Source organism: Pteronotus mesoamericanus, unplaced genomic scaffold, assembly GCF_021234165.1.
Source record: "Pteronotus mesoamericanus isolate MK-2021 breed Mesoamerican mustached bat unplaced genomic scaffold, CSHL_Meso_final contig_20, whole genome shotgun sequence".
NCBI classification, from domain to species: domain Eukaryota; kingdom Metazoa; phylum Chordata; class Mammalia; order Chiroptera; family Mormoopidae; genus Pteronotus; species Pteronotus mesoamericanus.
The window spans coordinates 93,469,679-93,488,879 of record NW_026555085.1 but is presented as its reverse complement, the minus strand read 5'-3'; the positions used below and the strand labels follow the sequence as shown (position 1 = coordinate 93,488,879).

Sequence of the window (19,201 nt, the reverse complement as noted above, 5' to 3'; positions counted from 1 at the left end):
ACTAAGTCTGTCTCATGAGAGAGATGCTATCAAATTTTGGATGTGAGCACTTCAGACCTGATCAGACATGCCACACAGGCCAGGACAACTGTTGATGAGGTACAGTCACTGTGGAGGAGCAGGCTGGTGCTCATACCTGGTCCTTACTATCTCATGGCTCTGTAGTGGTAAGTGTAAAAAATGAGTTTGTTTGGCATTCTCGGACACAGCTTTATGGGGTGGTCCCAAGGCCTCTGCCAGAACTTGATGTTAATTTTTTTAATTTACAGGACATTCAGAGTCTCAAATGAGATCATCAAAGACTGACAGTACATATTAACTGAATTCCAGGAGGCTGAGAGACGAGAGAGTCTGCCACTGTTGTCCCCACGAGCATGCCATGGGCCTTGCATGTTTACCTGCATCGGGGATGCTGTCCACAAAAATACGGAATGATGTAAAATAACCTGGGGTTGGAACACTCGGGGTAGTTTTCAAGAATGCACTCGTTGATGTCCTAGAAGAGAAAACACAGCAGTGAGATGCCCTGCAGCTCCTGCAAGCCCCTCATCAAATGCCATGCAGGATAAGTAAAACTGATGCTTAAGTGACCGGAGCAAGCCTGAGGAGCTGTCGCAAATGCGGAGATTTCATGGGAATGCTTCCTTGTCTTCTCACACCCTCCTGTTACACTGGCCCGGTGCAGAGAGGGTCAGAGCATTTCAAGGTGTGCTGGTTCTGGTGAGGAAGCCGCACCTGTGTGTGTCCCAGAGGCCTGGAGCCTTCCACGCTACCCAAGGCTCTGGAGGGCACTTCTAGCCCCTGTGACTGGGTATGGCCCCAACAGTTACCAGGCAACTGGTAGGTATACAGTTGGCACTTAACACGTTTGTTGAATGAAATAGTATGACTTACTTCTTAATTCATTCCAACTTAAACTGAGATCTCTGTACAGCTAGCCCCATAGAAATGAGTTTCTCTGTGTATTCATACACCCAACAAATAATCACTAAGTACCTACACTAGTCACATAAAGGGTTTGTCCAGTTGGAGGGGCTGTAAAATCATTTCTAATGTTGTTTTAGGTTAAAAGGAGACAGGACGTTTGTATACAGACATTTTCTCACTTTCACGGACAGCAGCTGGGATTTCCTGATTTTCTATTCCTCTCGTCCATGAGGTTCACTAAACACGGCGTGTCTGTGAGCATTACAGAGCCTGCCATGACTTGCTGGGGGCAAACAGAAGGGCTAAACCCCAGCTTGTATCAAGGCAGATAATGCCGCAAATAAGACCTTGGTTCTTAGGTATTTTCTAGGGAGAAAAGATAACCCAATTTACAAACACACCGACAACTATGGGTGTTTTTCTATAGACGATACTGTCAAGGCAAATCAAGAGAGGATGTAATTCACAAACATGGTCACATGGTTGATGGAGGTTATGAGTCATTTGTAGCCACTGTATATCTGATTCATGATAGGTATAGGTGGTTATTATGAATTTTTTGTTTATGTTGAGAATAAGAAAAATATAACTCAAACATTTTTTTTTTTTTTACAATAACCCTCCACACCAATGTGCTTCTTTGGTTTATATATTGATTAAATAAATGACATAATTACAATACTAAATTCAACTGGAACAAGCAGATTCAGCAACAAACACACTTGAAGCATTTGAGTGTCCCATGGGAAGCAGAGGTGCACAGTTCCCAGAAAGAAAGATCAACTGTCTTGATAAGCCTATCGTTACGTGGAAAGTACTCTGTCAAAAATGCGTGAAAGCACGTAACTTATCGAACGTCATAGCTTAGCCTAGCCAACCTTAAACATGCTCAGAAGGCTTACATCAGCTACAGCCGGACAAAATCATCTTGTTGCCACTGCCCAGGATCAAGAGAGAATATCATACAGCCCATCACTAACCCAGGAAAAGATCAAAATTCAAAATATGTTTCTACTGAACGCATGGTGCCTCATTGTGTATAGAAACCCATTAAAAATGCGTGATGTCAGACCCAAAATACCGTTCTAAGAAAATTTGATGCATAGATAGGAATCTTCATTGCTGAAAAATTTATTACAACAGAATATGGCAGAACTTAAGTGTTCCTTAATGGGACACTGATTCACAGAGAGGACAGGGCACATTCCTGCAATGAAATATGACCCCCTGGGAAGGATAAGGAGCATCCGTACGTACCGTTCTGAAAAGTGTCCGTGATGAATTTTCAAATGAAAAGAAGTAAATTATAAGACAATATAAACATGTAAGACAATATAAAAACACATTTGCTTACATAAATACAAACATACCTGAAACATATATGGAACATATGGAACATATATTGGTTTAGTACACACCACACTGTTTACAGTGTTATTTATGGTGCTAGATGTCAAATATATGGGGATACATTGAACTTATACTTTATTCATTTTTGGAAATGGTAGCTTTTATTATAATGTATGTATTGTACTTTCATCATCAGAAAACTATAAGGAGATTTACACGTTGTGAAACAAATCCAGGCTTATGTGGGAGGGCGGCCCAGCTTTGCCAGGAGGATGCTCAGACCTCCCTTTGTCCTGCACACTCTGGGGGTCCCCTGGCAGTTGGCTTCCCCCAGGAGCCTGAGCCTTGGGTCAGAAGGAGCCAGAAGCAGGCTGTGGTCAGAGGGAGGGGGTCGGGGTGGGGGGCGAGAGGCAGAGCGTAGGGGAACTCTGGCCAGGGCAGGTGTGGTCAGAGGCAGAGTGTCTGCTCCGTGAAGCCTAGACTCCACATCAACGGGTGGAGTAAAGCGATGGTGGTTTACGTGGTCCCAGAGATCTGTCCCATGAACAGTCAGATCCCAGAGACCTGTATTAACAGGAGGGACTGGGCAACAAAGAGCTCCCACAGAGACTCTCACAGCACCCACGTTTCTCCAGAGGTCACGTTACAGTGGTCTTTAAAAAGCTTGTGTCTTTCTCTCACTGACTTATTTCACTTAGCACAATTCCCACGAGATCCACCCATGCTGTCACAAATGGTAAAATTTCATTCTTTTTTATGGCCAAGTAATATTTCATTGTATATATGTACCACAGCCTTTTTATCCACTCATCTACTGACAGGCACTTGGGTTGCTTCCATAAAAGCTATTGTAAATAATGATGCAATGAACATAGCGGAGTGCATATATTCTTTCAAATTGGTGTTTCGGGTTTCTTTGGATGTTTACCCAGAAGTGGGACCACTGGGTCCTAAGGCAGTTCCATTTTTAATTTTTTTTGAGAAACCTCCATACTGTTTTCTACAATGGCTGCACCAGTCTGCGTTCCCACCAACAGTATACCATATGATTTCACTTACGTGTGGAATCTAAAGAACAATATAAATGAACAAACAAAACAGAAACAGTGTCATAGGTACAGAGAACAGACTGATGTTTGCCAGAAGGGAGGGGCATTGGGGAGCTGGGTGGAAAAAGGGAAAAGATTGAGAAGTACAAATTGGTAGATACAAAATAGCCACAGGGATGACAGCATAGGGACATCGTTAATAATACTGTAGGGACTATCTACGGTGTCCGATGGGTACTGGGACTATCAGGGGGGACATTATGTCAAGTATGCTACTGTCTAACCACTAAGCTGCCTACCTGAAACTACTAAAAAATAATACTGAATAGAAACCATAATTAAACATTTTTTAATTAAAAGAAAAAGAACTTGTGTCCTGAGTATCTATGTAGGTAGTTAAATCCCCGAGCAGAGAATGTTCGCTGCATCTCCAGCACTTAGCAGCCTGCCTGGAAAAAGCAAGCATGGGATAAATATTCAATAAATAAATGAACTAATGGCAGAGGAAGAAGCCAAGACACACAGCCCTGCTTCTGTCCCCAGAGAGCCTGGCCTGGGGCTCACGGGCAGGCGGGCGCTGGCAGAGGACATCCTCCTGCTGGGTAGGGGGTGGGGAGGGCGGGGGAGCTGCAGGGCCTAAGGAGGCCAGTTCCCAACTGGGATCCACAAATAACCTCACAAGGTCAATTTATGGGAAGACATAAATTCCTAGTTTAAGAAGTGCCGTTAACAATTCGTCTTTTCTTAGATCAAGGCATGTCCCTGGGGGGATTTGAGAGCTTTCCATTTGAGCCCATTAGGCTGATGAATGGTGTTGGCCACAACCATCCTATGCCATAGGAGGACATAAATAAAAGAGGACTCAGGTGTAAGATCAAGTGGGAGCTGTGAGGACCACGCATCTGTCCGCCTCCAGCTCAGCCACAGTGAACAGTGACGCTGCTTCCCAGCAGTTCAAGGACAGGGGTGGGGGTGGAGGTGGGGGGCGCAGGAAGCTGCTCCTGGCCACTCACACAGTCCACTCTTACTGGAACCCAGACCTTCGGCGGGTGACCTTTCAGTGTCCTGGGAAACTGAACGGGACAAGTGTCAACACAGCTGCTCTTACAGTGTGCTGCTCTGACCGCCACTGTCCAGTCCCCTCCCTGATTCCAACTCCCCCTGGTGTTAACGGTTTTATCTTTGTCATAAGGCTTTGCAGTCCTGTGTTGGTGAATCACTTTTTTATACTCAAGTTTTCTTTGCGTGTGTGTGTGTGTGTGTGTGTGTGTGCGTGCGCGCGTTTTTAAATTATATTTTTCGATTACAGTTTACATTCAATATTATTTTGTATTCGTTTTGTGTGTACAGTGTAGTGGTTAGACAATCAAATATGTTACAAAATGAGCCCCCTGATATTTCAAGTACCTGTCTGGAACCATACCTGGTTATTACAATAGTATTGACTATAGTCTCTATGCTGCACTTTACATCCCTGGGGTAATTACAATTACATTACTATTTCACAACTACCAATCTGTAGTTCTTCATCCCTTTGCTTTTTCACCCAGGCTCTCAAACCCCTCCCCTGCCATCAGTTTGTTCTCTGTATCTTGGAGCCCGTTTCCACTTTGTTTAAATTGCTTCTTGGTTTCCACATGTAAGTGAAATCCTATGGTATTTGTCTTTGACTGACTTATTTCACTTAGCATAATACCTTCTAAATCCATCCGTACTGTTGCAAATGATTAAGATTTTATTATTTTTAATGGTTGAGTAATATTCCATTGTATATAGTAAATATATATTTTTACATGACTATGCAGCTTTATTGTTTTCTTTTCATGCAGTACTTCTAGGATGTTTGCTTTACACAAAAACCTTAATTTTATTTTAAGCTTTGCTTTAAGACTGTTATCACCATCGATAGCCAAGCCAACCCACTTACCAGTGCTTGGCCTGGGAGGTGCTCTTCTAGCCCCTGGATGGTGGCCTCAACCACAGCTACCCCACAGTGCCCTCCTCTGCCAAGTCTAGCCCTCATAAGATTAGGTGTGAAGGTAAGAGCTCACGCTATTCAGATTCCCACATTACTAGGGAAATGAGATATTCTCCATAACTAAGAGAATCCTTTTAATTGCCACAGCTAGGAAAAAAAATAGAGCATTCTTTTGAAATTTATTTCAAATTGTATTATTTTTAAAAGAGTAGACTAATACAGCCTAGGTTTTCTTTGTGGGTTTGACTTCTTCCGCTTTGATCTTACAGCAAAATCATGTATTGATTTGCTCCTGGAATATTTTTATAGAATGGATTGTGGTGAACGACACTCATTTTTTAAATGCTAAAGTGCCCACTGGGTCTAAGGAAACCCTAATGACAGCCAGGTCCCTGGGAGCGGGGCGTCATTCCTGATTCCTCTCTCACCTTTGCTCTCCACACTCAATTGTCTGGCCCTGCAGTCTGACCCCCAAATGGCTCCCTAGTCCTCATTATCTTACACATTTCACACCACAAACCCCTGTTTAGCGCCTCCCCAGCTAGTTAGTATCTCTTCCTTTCATCTCTCCTCCCAGAATGTATTTTCCAAGTACCTGCCCCAGTAACTCATCTGAAATGCAAATTCATCCATTTCCCTCTCCTGTTCAAAAACTTTGAAGGACTCTTAATAATGCGGTAAGATCTGGCAATTTTGAGAAGACGGTCACTCTTCATGAGCTGTCAACACTGCGCGCTTAGGGGATTCTATGCCTTTGCTCCTCAGTCTCCCTTGCTTGGAATTTCCTTCTGCCTCCTCCCTTGGACCCAACAGCAGGCCCAGGTTTTGAAGCCGTCCCTGGCTGGACAAGGACTAGCACGCTCCAGTCCATCTGAAGGGAAAGGAAGGCTCCAGAAGCTGGAGAAGACCTCAGGATCTGACAGCAAGTTCAAGGTGTCTCCCAGTGAGCCTTCTGAGTAAACAAGGTACACAGAACCTGGTGTGGTTTGTGGCATCCTCAGCACCCAGAGTCCCCATTTAAAAAAAAAATCCCCTCCCCCCTCATCAAGTTGACAGTGGCCCCTGAACTTTGTTCATTTACCATAAGGTAAAATAAGTAAAGTCTCCAGTATATTTCTCATCCATTCCGCAATCTTCTATCATTCAACCCTCTCCAATCTTATGGCTAATCCTGGGCCCAGAAAGGAGGGATTTAAGGAGTTCCAAGAAAAGGAAATATCAAGGTACACACAGTGTCTGTGTTGGGGAAGGGTATGCCAGACGGGCGGGGCTGCAGGACCCTCGCCCTGGGAAGCCCGAAGAGCTGTGCTTTGCCTCGGTTTCTGTATTGAGTTGTACATAAGACTTCACTTGATAAAAAATTCTAAATCTGAAAATCACTGCGGTAGGCCAGCTAGCATGATCCTTTCCTGGGGCTCCATCTAATCACTGGGCTTCTTCCTTGTTTCCAAGGTGCAGGCCCAGGCGCTTACCTGCTTCTGGTGACTGCGGCCAGGTCCACTGCCTCTCTCTGTCTTAGCACCTTCCCCAGCACCCTCGGTTCCTCTGGGAGAGGGCGCTCTACTTGCGTCTCCTAAGCAGCCCCTCCTAAGGCATAGACTGTTGCTCCTGCATACCTGGTCTGCCACCAGGCTCTGCAGGAGCCCAACGGGCAGCGCATCACGTCACTGCACCTCAACCTGCCCACTGCCACTTTATGTTCTGCCTGTCAGACGGGTTATGCTCCATAGTAGACGCGAGGGTCCTGAGTCCCATCCTATCACACCGCTCTTTCCCTCGCCGTATATAAGCAGGTGATTCTGACTGTAGGGCCCAGGGAGTCTGATCTCACTAACTGGATCCTACAATTAAAGAGCACCTTATGGAAAAAACAAAAATATGAGAAAACATTTTCCCTATCCCTCTCCTTCCCAGGGCCCATGCTGTGGAGAGTTCTACCCTTCTCTCTACCTTACCCTTTAAGGAAAAAGGGGCTACCAAACCTTTGTTAAGGGGAACCGTAGGTTTCTCGTGTGTATAACAGTGTTAAATGCTATGTAGTATTTATATTCTAAATGTCAAAAAAAATCTTCTAAAATACGGGGTATCTTTTATTAAGGAGAAATTTAATTTCTTGTCACTCCGGTCTGCAGTGGCAATGCCTGCATTTAGTTTTCATTATCGGTTGTGAATGAATGGAGGCTCTTTGGGATTATAAAAAGCTGGGATATCAGCCTGGCCCTCAGGAAGGCGTACTGCTCACGGGCGGGGTGCTGGGCAGGCGTCCCAATTCCAGCTCTCTGGGCTTTCTGAAAGCCACACCTGCTGGGCCCAATGCTGTTCCAGGCTTCAGGGCAGGAAGGGCTGCCAAGCATGCAGAATTTTGCCAGATTGTGTGGTTATTTTATTAAGCGGATAAGTGTCTACAGATTCTAGTGTAAAAACACTGGGCCCAACCCAGTTTTATAAAAACATTTTCAAAGGTAAAAGTGGAATACATTATCAGTCAGTAGGTCTCAAAATTATAGCTTTTTTGGCTAATCATCATTTTCCTTCCTTCTACATACGATGTCTGGAACATTAGCACAAAGAATGTCTTTAAGCAGAGGCTAGCGCCAGTGGGAGTTACTTAAGAAACCATTAGATACCCTAAATTTTGTGCAAGTGGGACATTTTGTGAGAGTCTATCTTGACAAAATGTTTCAGGCATATATGAGGTCGGTCCAGAAAGTATCCGGCCATTTACTATGAAAAATAGAAGCGTTTATTGAAGAAGGTACAAGACACTAGAAACATTGTACATATGACAACGATGTCTCAGTCCCCTTCCATGCAGGCACCTTACACATTTCACCCAATGGTCACCAGCTGCCCCGTTGTATTTTCTTGAATCTCATCGACAGTCTGAAATCTCTTCCCTCTCTAAGGTGATTTTAGTTTGAGGAAAAGCCAGAAGTCACAGGGCACCAAATATGGGCTGTAGGGGAGATGAGTCGCCTGGGTGATTTGATGTTTCACCAAAAATATCTGCACGAGCCTAGATGCATGAGCGGGCACGTTACCATGATAAAGCTGCCTATCACCAGTTGCCCATAGCTGTGGCCTTCTGAATCCTCCCAATAGTTTCCATGGAGGAATGTTTAAGCTTAATGCAAAATTTGGTACAGTTTCATTGCTCTACTCAGTCATTTGAATGCAACAGCCACACAGTACATATGCTCACTCAACAGTGTCTACCGCCCCCACTGACTAGTATAGTGAAGTTGTCCTTGTTCATGCATGCGCATCCCGGTCCACTCTCCTTGGTTGTCAGGTTATCTTGATGTCATGCAAACTGTTTTCATTATATTAACAATGGCTGGACTTTTTTCAGGCAGACCTCATATTTTATAGAATCATAAATTATGAGGACCATATCCAGTGAATAGTTGAAGGAATAGTGACAAAAAGAGGTCAAGTAGGGTCACTGTTTCTTTAATGTTATTAATTAGAAATAAAACACAAGATAGAACTTTACCTGGGATTTTAATTTTAAATTTTCAACTAGAATTTTCTTGCATAGTTTACATCTATAATGTAATTTTATTTCAGAGGTTCTTAGTTTGGGGCAGTTCATAATTGGTTGCTCACTGTGTTCAAACAATTCAAGCCAAAATCTTCAACAAACCAAAGCCAAGATCCTTTAATCCTATTATGAATTAAAGCAGCTACTGTATATAAGGAATCATGGTAAGCACCCTGGAGCCAAGTAGCCAACAAATAATTGTATCTATTTTCCTTTATTTGTAGTTTATAGTATGTCAGCTCACTAACATTTATACAGAATATCTTCTTGGTAGCTGGTTCCCTTTATTTGTATGTGGTATCCATTTTTATTAATGCTTTTGCCTTATATTAAAATGGGAGAATAAGAATGACTCTCCCACTCAAAATGAGCCTATAGGACAAATGTTGTAAGCACATGAAAAAAAATCTATTATCAAAAAAGACAGGCAGCAAAATCTACTGTTGGAACATGAATTCATTCCAGATGGCTTTAAGAAATAATTTGACAAAGACTTTAAAGTAAGTATGCTTAGGATGTTGAAAAGACGAAAGAATGAGTAACTTCCTTTAAACAAGGGCAGGAAATTAAAAAACGATAACATGAAACAAGAACATGAGGATATTAACAAAGAACTAATTATAAGTCTTAAAAATTAAAAGTATGGTCATTGAAATAAAAATTTAAGAAAAGGAATTGGATACCTAAGACCTATATAATTTTATTAACCAATGTCACCCCAATAAATTCAATTAAAAAAGTAGAATATTCTAAAAATAGAGATGTGATTCTTTAGGCTAAAAGTGTGCCATGAGTACTGAACAAAATAAACAAAGTTAAACTTATACCCAAATACTTTAGAGTAAAACTACAGGATACTAAAGAAAAGGAAGAAAAGTAGATGGCCAATGGAAGAACCGTAATTAGGCAGACAGTAGATTTCTTTTCCCTCCCTTCTTCCTCTCCTTCCCTTTCTTCCTTCCTCGCTCCCTATGTTTGTTCTTGGGTGGTTTTGTGGCTACTGCCATTTGGACTCCAGGCACTTAGTCCAGAACCAGGTCTTACTGGTAGTTCTCATCCTATGGGAACAATAGGACTATTACAGATCTGATTACCAAGCAGCAAGAATTCTGTTCACTTCCTACTTGGGAAGCTGTGGCTTTCCAACCTCTCTAGGTCCACTTACAAAGCCATAGTTTCCAGTGACAGGTCAGCAGGCCTTTTGTTCAGCTTCCTTTGCTTAAGAGTGAGGGGAAGTATGGATCCCCACCCCTCACAGCACTGAGCCTAGTTCAGACCTCCATATCGACAGAGAGCACTTCCAGTCCCCTTGACCTTACAAGAACCCAGTCCCTGGCTGCCACTGCCCGACCCTGAGCCAGAGCCCAGCTGGCCTGCGACTTTACCACTGCTTGTAACTCTGGTATTGTTCCAGGCATGGGGATGCTTTTCTTATTTTTTAAACTGGTAAATCCTTTGGATTTCCTGTTTTAATAGTCTATCTATCGTTGCTATGTGCTTGGAGCCAAGGGAGTGTGAAATCGCTACACCATCTTGATGTCATTCTGTATGGGCTATTCCTGCTTTTTCCTGCAGGGAAGTTCGTTAGAAGACACACCGAGGGCAGAGGTATGGGTGAGAGCCTGGGAGTGCACCTCGGTAAGCAGGGGAAGGAAACTTGGCAAAATGTAACATCTGTGCAATGTAAGGTCACGTGCTTATTGAAATGTGATAATTTTTCCTTCATGAATATGTCAGCAGAGAGCATAGGGCCAATGCACAGTTTAAGCTAGGCATCAAAAGTGTGATTCCTAGGGATTCTTCTTACAGATGTTTCAAGACATTAATGTATCATAGTAGTGACTTTATTATAATGGTGTTGTTTTGAATCTGTTACTTGCTTCAAGTGTGTCACCAAAAGTTCCAGCATTTGAAGTATGCTATGAATACAAAAATGGCATAATCTGCGCTCTGCTTATTCTTTATGACTATTATACAGACTCTAAATTTCTTCAAGAAAAGCTTCATGTCTCCTCTGTGTATGATGGTACCCACCCAGGGCCAGGCAGGTGCTCTCTTAGAGCTTGTAAAAGTAGCCTTTGAAGATGATGAAATTTTAATTTGAATTGCACTTTGCCTATGTCTAGCACATCACCATGGGAATCTGCTAAAAGCTTTCAGAGGACTGCAACTGTTTTGCAACAAGCAACATTATAAAAAATTCACCAGCAGAGTAAAATCAGGAATGCAAGTACTGATAAATTTTATACAGGAAGTTCTTAAATGATATTGTAGATAAAAATATATCATTATGCATACTTATTTTTAGTAGATGGCTGCATGACTGAAATGTCGCTCAATGACCTGTAACTTAGTTCCTGCTAGACAAGGTGTGTTCCAGATGCGGGCTCCACTTGGAGAAATAGCGACTTTGGGATTTGTGATTCTAGCCTCCAAGGCCCAGAGAAAACCATGTGGCTGGACATCTGCCACCAGCAGCTTTGCTGTGAGCTCGGAAAGTGCTGTCCTGGTGAACCAGGCACACAGCAGCTCCGAGCCCAGGGCTCCTTTGCCTGGTGCAGTCAGCCCGATGCACTGATGGCAGCAGCCTTAGAGAGCAGGCTGTGCCAATAATATTTGAAAGCTTACAGTCAATGCAATGATCTGTCTTAATACGACTAATGGAGATGCTAATTGTATCCTTAAAACAAGCAGGTTTGTGGAGAGTCCCACACCCTTCTCTACCTAGCCACACAGAAAATGGTCAGGTCACCATTCCACAGACTTTCTGTGGGTGGGTGTGGCTGCGTGATATCACTTGGATAGGTTGCAAGTAGATCCTATGGGGTCTACAATTTACCATTCTACATCTTAATACAACCATGGACATGCATTTTAACTTTTGATTGCTCTCTATGTAACACCAGAAGGAAAAGAAGATGGTAACCGGCCAGGGGTCAGAGGACCAGTGAAGATTTTACTTAAAAGTTGAATTATGACATGGAGAGAAATGAATTGTTGCCTCAAAGCTGTTCATTTCACCAGTTAAAGAAACCCCAGGAGGTAGGCTGGGTCTCAACACTGTCTAGTATTTCCTGGGGCATACTGAGCTGAAAAATCAGGTTCCTACAGATCTTCTCAACCAGCACGAACCTTTGTGAGTGTAAGAATGGTAGGAATTCCTGGGAAACCAAGTATTTCCTTTAAGGGTATTATACCATAAAACTTATTTATGACCCCTTTGGGCCACACAAGTTTCTAAAAGCCACAGAAATTGCTTAGCCTTGTAGAATGTTGATGATTTTGCCTTCTCAGCTGAAGAGGTCCCGAGTTGCATTTCCTTTCTCTCACTTCCAATAGGCTAATTGTTTTGGCATCAGAGGCCAAAGTAAACCACAGAAGTCACACTCTCCACTTCTGGTTATCCAGGGTATAAACAGCATGTTTGTGGATTTTTTCAGGTCCCCGGCCTCTCCTCTTTGTAGCCTCACATTCCCCACTCAGAAGGTCGTAAAGGAGTCACAATCAATTTAATAAAGGGAAGTTGAAACTAAATAGCCAGCGTAATTATTTTAGATTAACTGGGAATCTCAGTTTCTCAAACCCTGTTATCAGTGACTGAGAGCTGCCTTGGTGATGGAGGTTCACTGGGTTTTTCTCTCTTTGATGAATATTTGAAATTTTCTGTAATGTATAGTAAAAAGTGCACCAAAAAAAAAAAATCCAGAAACTAGAAGTATAGTTGTGTCCCCAACTACATGCTTCAATGTTTTTCTGCCTTTTTTTTTTTTTAAAACCTGGGCCTTTACTTTTTTTATGCCATTCATTCATTCATTCATTCATTCAAATTTGTTCTTTTTCTCACCATGTTGAGCTTTTTGGACTGTTTTTCAGGGGGTGGGAGGCCTTTACAGAGCCCCAGACTTCCACCTTTATCATTTTCTACTGAAGTTTTCCAGAAACCCCATTTCTGACCCTGCCATGAGCTCTGCTTCCAGGGCTCTTTCTGCTCAAGGACAAAACACAGCTACACACAATGCACAGGGGGAGCCCTTTTAAAAATGTGTCGTGTGCCATGATCAGACCGAGTCTTTATAAATAATTAAAAATTGAAGTGATTATAATAGTTTACTCATATATAAGTACAGTGTTTATTGAAATAAAGAACTATTGAAACAGTTTCCCAGACCTTCTTTCCTTTGAGCTTATCAAAGTGAGAACCAAAGGCAAAGGAAAGCAAATACTTTATAAACTCAATTTAAAATAGATGAGCGTCCCAGCAGTGATGAAGAGGTCAGTTGCATAGACTGAGTGTTTAACTACGGTTATCATTTAGAGACATACATGAAAGAATCTGATGAAAAACTGATTAAATGTATTAGAGAGGGAGGTCATTTCTCTCTGTCTTCGTCTCTCTCTCTCACTATGAACAATTTATTAAGCGGCAATCAACTGTAGAAAGTTAGGGGGTTAGAACCAATTCTTTGTAATGATCAGAATAAACACTGTCAGTCAATGTTCAAGGTGTAGCAATCAATAAATGTAACAAGAGCCGTAGCAGTCATTCAACCCTGCCCTTACTGGGTTCCCAATATGTGCTGGGCACTGTGTTATACAGTCCCTGCCCTGCTCCCCAGGAACTCATGTTCAAGAGCAAGGGCAGCCAGCACCAAAACCCACAAGAGCCTGTCAGGCCACCCGAGTGCAGGCATGGGGCCCTGTGCCTGCATGCATGGCCTGAGTGGAGAATCCTGGAGCAAACTGGAAAAGGATGTTTCCTGTCTCCAGGGGGCCGGTGCTGCTCAGCTGAAGCCAGTCAGCGCCACATGGAATTTGTGCTGGGGCTACCCCATTTTTAAGAGACGCTATTTGGATTTATGTGTGAAATCTCTGAATTCGTAAATGTTAGTATCAAAATGACACAAAAATTGTGAGCGAAACATAACATATCTGCAGGTCAAGTACGACCCACAGTCTTCCAGTTCACGCTCACTGTCTTTAGATGTAGCTATTTCAAATTTGGGTGGCCCCTGAAATATAAGATCTTAAAGAACATACACAAAGGACTCGTGGACACGGACGACAGTGTGGGGACTGACTATGGAAGTGCAGGATGGGCTGGGTAAGGGGGGCGAAGGCGGGAAAATGGGACAACTGTAATAGTATAAACAATAAAACGTTTTTTTAAAAGATCTTATCATCTGCTGCCCTATGTTTCTGACAAGAATAATGTTGGTAGATAATGGACAAGTAGAATTTGTAATGAGCCTGAACCAGATAAGAGCTACCTGTGGGACAGAGAAGAAAACACTGTAACTGGCATCAGGTGACCTGGGTTTGAGTCTTGGTCTCTTATTAAGCAGCTGGATAATTACGGGCAAGGCACTTCCCCTTTTTTGAGCATCAGTTTCCTCACCTATAAAATACAGGTAGTCACACCTCTTTCCCAGGATGGCTATGGTGATTAAAGAAAAACGGATTTGAAAATGCTTTGTAAACTACCACGAGAACTGCAAGAGTGATTAGGTGGTCTGAATTTTGAACGTGCTGATGAAGGGCTCTGAAGGATTCAGCCAGCTGGATACAGCAGCCATGGAAATGCAAGGGTTCGATGGGTCAACTCCTCCTTTCAAGAGAACAGCCTGCTGGTGGGACAGGAAGGAGAGCTGTGGTTTAGAGGGAGCATGGCTTCCTTCACGAGAAAACTGACGAGGACTAGAAAGCCCACAATGAAACCCTTGACTAACAAAGTGGTGAATATTCACCTGGCAGATTATTTGTGGCAAATTTAAAATCACAGGTTGGATTCCTACCTTGGGGTATTTTCAAACCACCACTTACTTCTCTACCCTGAAGTCAAAGAATAAGACTTCATTTCACCATTAGCCCAAGAAAAACACAATCAGAGGAGATCATGATGCTGGAGCGCTTTTGATTAATTCCAAGACTAAATGAGGTGATTTGTGGATTATTGGCTGTTTTCCATTCTCAGCACCAACGTTCTCTTCTATGAAAGAGGAAAAAGAAAAGTTGTTTTTCAATAATTCACAAACCTTTCGCCAGGAGAATGGAAAATCTCACTATGGGGTTGCCACTGGTTTCCCTCCTTAGGTAACTACATGACTGTAAATTTTTACTTGTTAATTTTAGGCATGAAGGGCTATGTAGTTTCTCAAAGTATAAAAAGCCTAAGGACGATGGACTGACTTCATATACTAAGAAAAAGAATGGTGTTATTGATGTCAAACAATGTTGTTGTTTCTTTTTTCAAAAAAGAGTAACCAAAATTTTAGAAAGCCCCAGTGGAGAATTCCTGATAGTCTGAGGCCATTTGGCAGAGGTGTCCATGCCTTCCTACCTCCAGCCCAGGGCCATTCTCCTCCAAAGAGGCTATATTTAGCAGGACACATGTGTGGCTCAGTCTTACAGAAGGCAAAGGCAAAACTCACTTTTCTTATTCCACTTTCCTGCCCTGGACTCATTTGGTCTAGAGATGTATCTTATTGAAAATCAGAATTTGGGGGACTTAATATGTTAACTGACTTGGATAAGATGCATTCAAAATAGCTGTCACTCCTAGGTTGTTTTGCCACCAGCATTTGGGCGAGGCAGGTGGTTACCAACCGCACGCCTCAGAGAGGGTCTGAGACTGTGACTATAATGCAATATAATGTGGTTTCTTTCTAATCCTAAGGATTTTATTTTATGCCATTAAAAGCATTCTTCTGAGGAGTGGTGTAAAGGCTTCACTAGATGCTAACAGTGTTTATGAACGAACGCGTAAGGAGTCCCTTTGTATTGGATAATTTTTTTCTTGAGCAGGAACCACATGTATGTGCTGTAAAATGCACTTCCTGACCTGTATTTAGCAGTGGGCCTCTTTTGGGCCATCAAAAAAAACGTCAACAGAAGATTACTTTTGACAGATTTTTAAAATCCTCCCTTAAAAGCTTGGGTAAAACTTTTATTTCAAAGAGTTGGACAGCAAACTACAAAACCACCAACAAAATTTTTATGTAAATAGAGTCTCCAGGGTGGTTCAAGTGCCTAAAAGAATTCCTGAACTTGCCACTTATCCTAGCACAGTGGTTCTCCAGTGTGGTCCACAGATCCCTGGAGGGACCCTGAGACCCTTTCAGGGGACTGCAAGGTAGAGACCGTTTCCATCATAATAACACCAAGCCACTGTTTGTCCTTTGATGGTGTCATCATGTGTGCTGATGGGGCAACAATACAGCTGGCTCATTCATGTGAATCAAGACAGTGGACCAGACCAGACCAGACCAGGCATGGTACTCCTCGCCACCAAACACACTGGCAATAAAACGAATTTCACTTCAGGATGACCTTGACAGAGCAGTATAAATTATTGAGTTTGCTAAATCTCAATCCTTAAGTACATGTCTTTTTACACTCTGTAAATAGATAGGGAAAGCTTGCATAAGCGCTCCCGACCTCTGGCAGTTTGGTGTAGTCTAAGGAGCCACTTTGCAAACCAATGTGCCAAAGTGTATAAAATAAGACATTAGGATTAAAAAAGGGCACAAATATATGGGATTATCTGTCAAAATACTAAAAGGTTCAGGTAAGTAATATATGTGCTGGTTTACTGTATTAAGATTTCTCAGTGGGTCTAATATCTACCATATTTTCAATCCAAGTATAATGGTAGTGTGAATGATTATTTTGAAATATGTTCAATAATAGTAATTGATATAAAATACCTATGAATTCTTTGGTAACATTACAGGTACTGTTAATACTGCTGTTATTTGTTGCCTACATTCAATAATAAAGAAAATGCTAAGCTGGTGAAAATAATGATGCGTTTTCTTCTCCCCCTCTCTTGGAGTTCATAGATGCTTGGAATTTATCCACTGACCATTATCACCACCTGACATACTGTATATGACTTGTCTTTTCACTATGTGTTTCACTTAGCTAGAATATCAGCTCCAAGAAAGGTGGGACTTAGTCTTATTCACTGCTGTGCCAGGGCTTAGAGGGGTGTCTGGCCCAGAGTAGATACCCAGCCAGTATTTCTCAAGGAAATGAGGATGTTCCCCCAGTTTCCAGGTCCCCTGAGCCTACTTGGCACCCTCTCTCTGTCCACTTCTAGGTCAGACCCCTAATAGAACATCGCTGCAGATTTCCAATATTTATACCTCTTATAAATAGTGTGATTTGTAGCTAGTTTCATTATTTAATCCAAATTGTTCAAGAAAGACGGTGCTTTAGAAAAACTTCTCCATCAATTGATAGCCCTTGAGCACCGATCCCCGAGGGTTTGGGGATGGTCAGCGTCTATTGTTGTTCCCTACTGGCTTCTGCAGAAAAAAGACTGAAACATGAGCCAGGATTTTCTGCAAAATTCTTAAAGTAAAGCTTCTGTGGGCTAAAGTGGAAAATACGAATCTGAAAGTTTGAGTATCTGGGATTATAATTTGATCCATGAAAATACCCTAGTGTCATGTGAAAGAGTCCGAACAGCTAAATAGAAGCCTACCATACAGTTAACTTATCACTGAGTGTTTTCTTCGGTTTCTCAATCTTAACACATTGATTTACTTAACTATTCAAATTCAAAAGCAAAAAATATTTCACTGGCATCAAACTTTAGTCTTTCTCCTCAAATATTTTTACTGTAAAATCAACCCATATTTATTAGAGAATGGATAGTTAAACAAAAAGAGGAAAATAAAAAGCACACCTAAATCTGCCACACAGATATAAATATTTAAAGATAAAATAGATATGGAATATAATAGAAAATGTAATAGAAATGTGCAATTATGTAATATGTAAAACATAATAGAAAAGCAGAAAACTATTTTGGTGTAGAGCCCTTTTCAATATTTTTTATATGAAGGCTTATTTTTCTTACTGTGGGTTATCCTGACTGTAATGCCAAACTCCAAACAAAATATTAAGAAGAACAAAGGAAACAAAAGTCTTTGAACTTTCTTACCCTAAACATTTATTTAAAAAAATAATTTAAATATGAGATTCCTTCAAAAAGAGACCAACGTTTCTTTGGTTGGATTTTCATGGACTTGGGTGTTCTTTGACCTAAGTTACAAATGGGGAGAAATAGATTAATAAGGTCAAACTCATTTGATTACCCAAGAGCTCAGGAAAGCTTGTCATTTGCTGTATGAACTGGCAACTTCTTATTAACTCTTGCATTTGACAAAGAGACGTGAAGATAGGCTGCACCTTCACCTCTCAAATTAGAGTGGATGGTAGCCCTGGGTGGGCTTTTGTGTCTCAGTGTTAAAAGGCCTCCTTTTTTTTGAAAAGTGAATGTGGTTCCCTTAACTTAATGAGCTACCTGCTCACCCGGAAAAACACATGACAGAACTGGGACACATGCTACCTCCTTTTGCTGCTGATTGAACAGATGCTTCTGTTAATGCAACCCCATTTGGTTTCCTCTGAAGAAGGATAAAGGCCATTTCTATTTTTCCTTTATTTAGTCTCACGGCTTACCTTTTCCCTTAATGCCCTAGCCTTCCAACACATCAGTCTGTAAGTGTAGGTACAATGCTAATGAAGTTTGAGAAAAGTACGAGAGACCCAGGACATGCATTTGTGTTGTGGGTTAGAGACCTCCTTCAGAGAGGAAGGCTCTGGAAGTTCTGACTGCAACATTTCACTTCCCTTGTTCACCATTGCAATTCCTTCTGCACTTTTAAACCTTTTTTAATGAAGGTTTTTATTTGGGGGTGGCAGGAGCACTTACTGAAGCCAATGAGTTTCTCCTTCCTGAAGTTTCTACAAAGCGTGAAACGGCTTCTTCAGAGGTCTAGAGGCCTCAGACGATAATAACAAAAACACTACAGATGATATGTTTCTTGTTTTTTCCAAGACTTCATACATCTATTATCTGATTTTTATTGGCTGTTGGAGGACTGATGAGGTTCCCACATTCCCAGGAAAGGTCGTTCCAGGGGGAGCAGAGGCAGCTGTAAAGTTCATTGTCTCATTCTTGGGTGATAAAGGAGTGCTCGAATGTGGGTGAGGGAGAGTGCAAGGCTTCCAGCTGCTGCTCAACGAGCCAGTGGATTAGGTGACACAAGGCAACGAGGATGAGGAAGGGAGGAACTGCATCTTCAGGAACAGACAAGTCTCCTTTGAAGGGTGGCTTTGGAAATAGAGGCTGGGATGAAATAGCGGAGTGGAGACAAGGGTATGGCTAGGAGGAGACAGGGGGTGTGGGGCAGTATAGTCACCTTGTAGGTCTACACCTTCAGGTTAGAGACCAGGGAAGCATCCCCTGCCTGTTTTTCAAGGACACCAGCCGGAACATGGCCTTCAGCTGTGGGTGTTGCTGTTTTTTAAACAGATGGCACGAACTGGGGAGCAGGCACACGG

The 19,201-nt window shown here is 42.1% G+C and overlaps 1 protein-coding gene across 2 annotated transcripts in view; it reads right to left on the bottom strand.

The window, feature by feature from the left end:
- UST (uronyl 2-sulfotransferase) overlaps positions 1–19,201 on the bottom strand; it is a 261,603-nt gene that overhangs the window by 44,965 nt on the left and 197,437 nt on the right. For both annotated transcript variants that reach the window (XM_054570089.1, XM_054570090.1), the window contains exon 6: positions 399–496. In XM_054570089.1, coding sequence (XP_054426064.1) covers positions 399–496 — 98 coding nt within the window. The remainder of the gene's footprint in view (positions 1–398; positions 497–19,201) is intronic.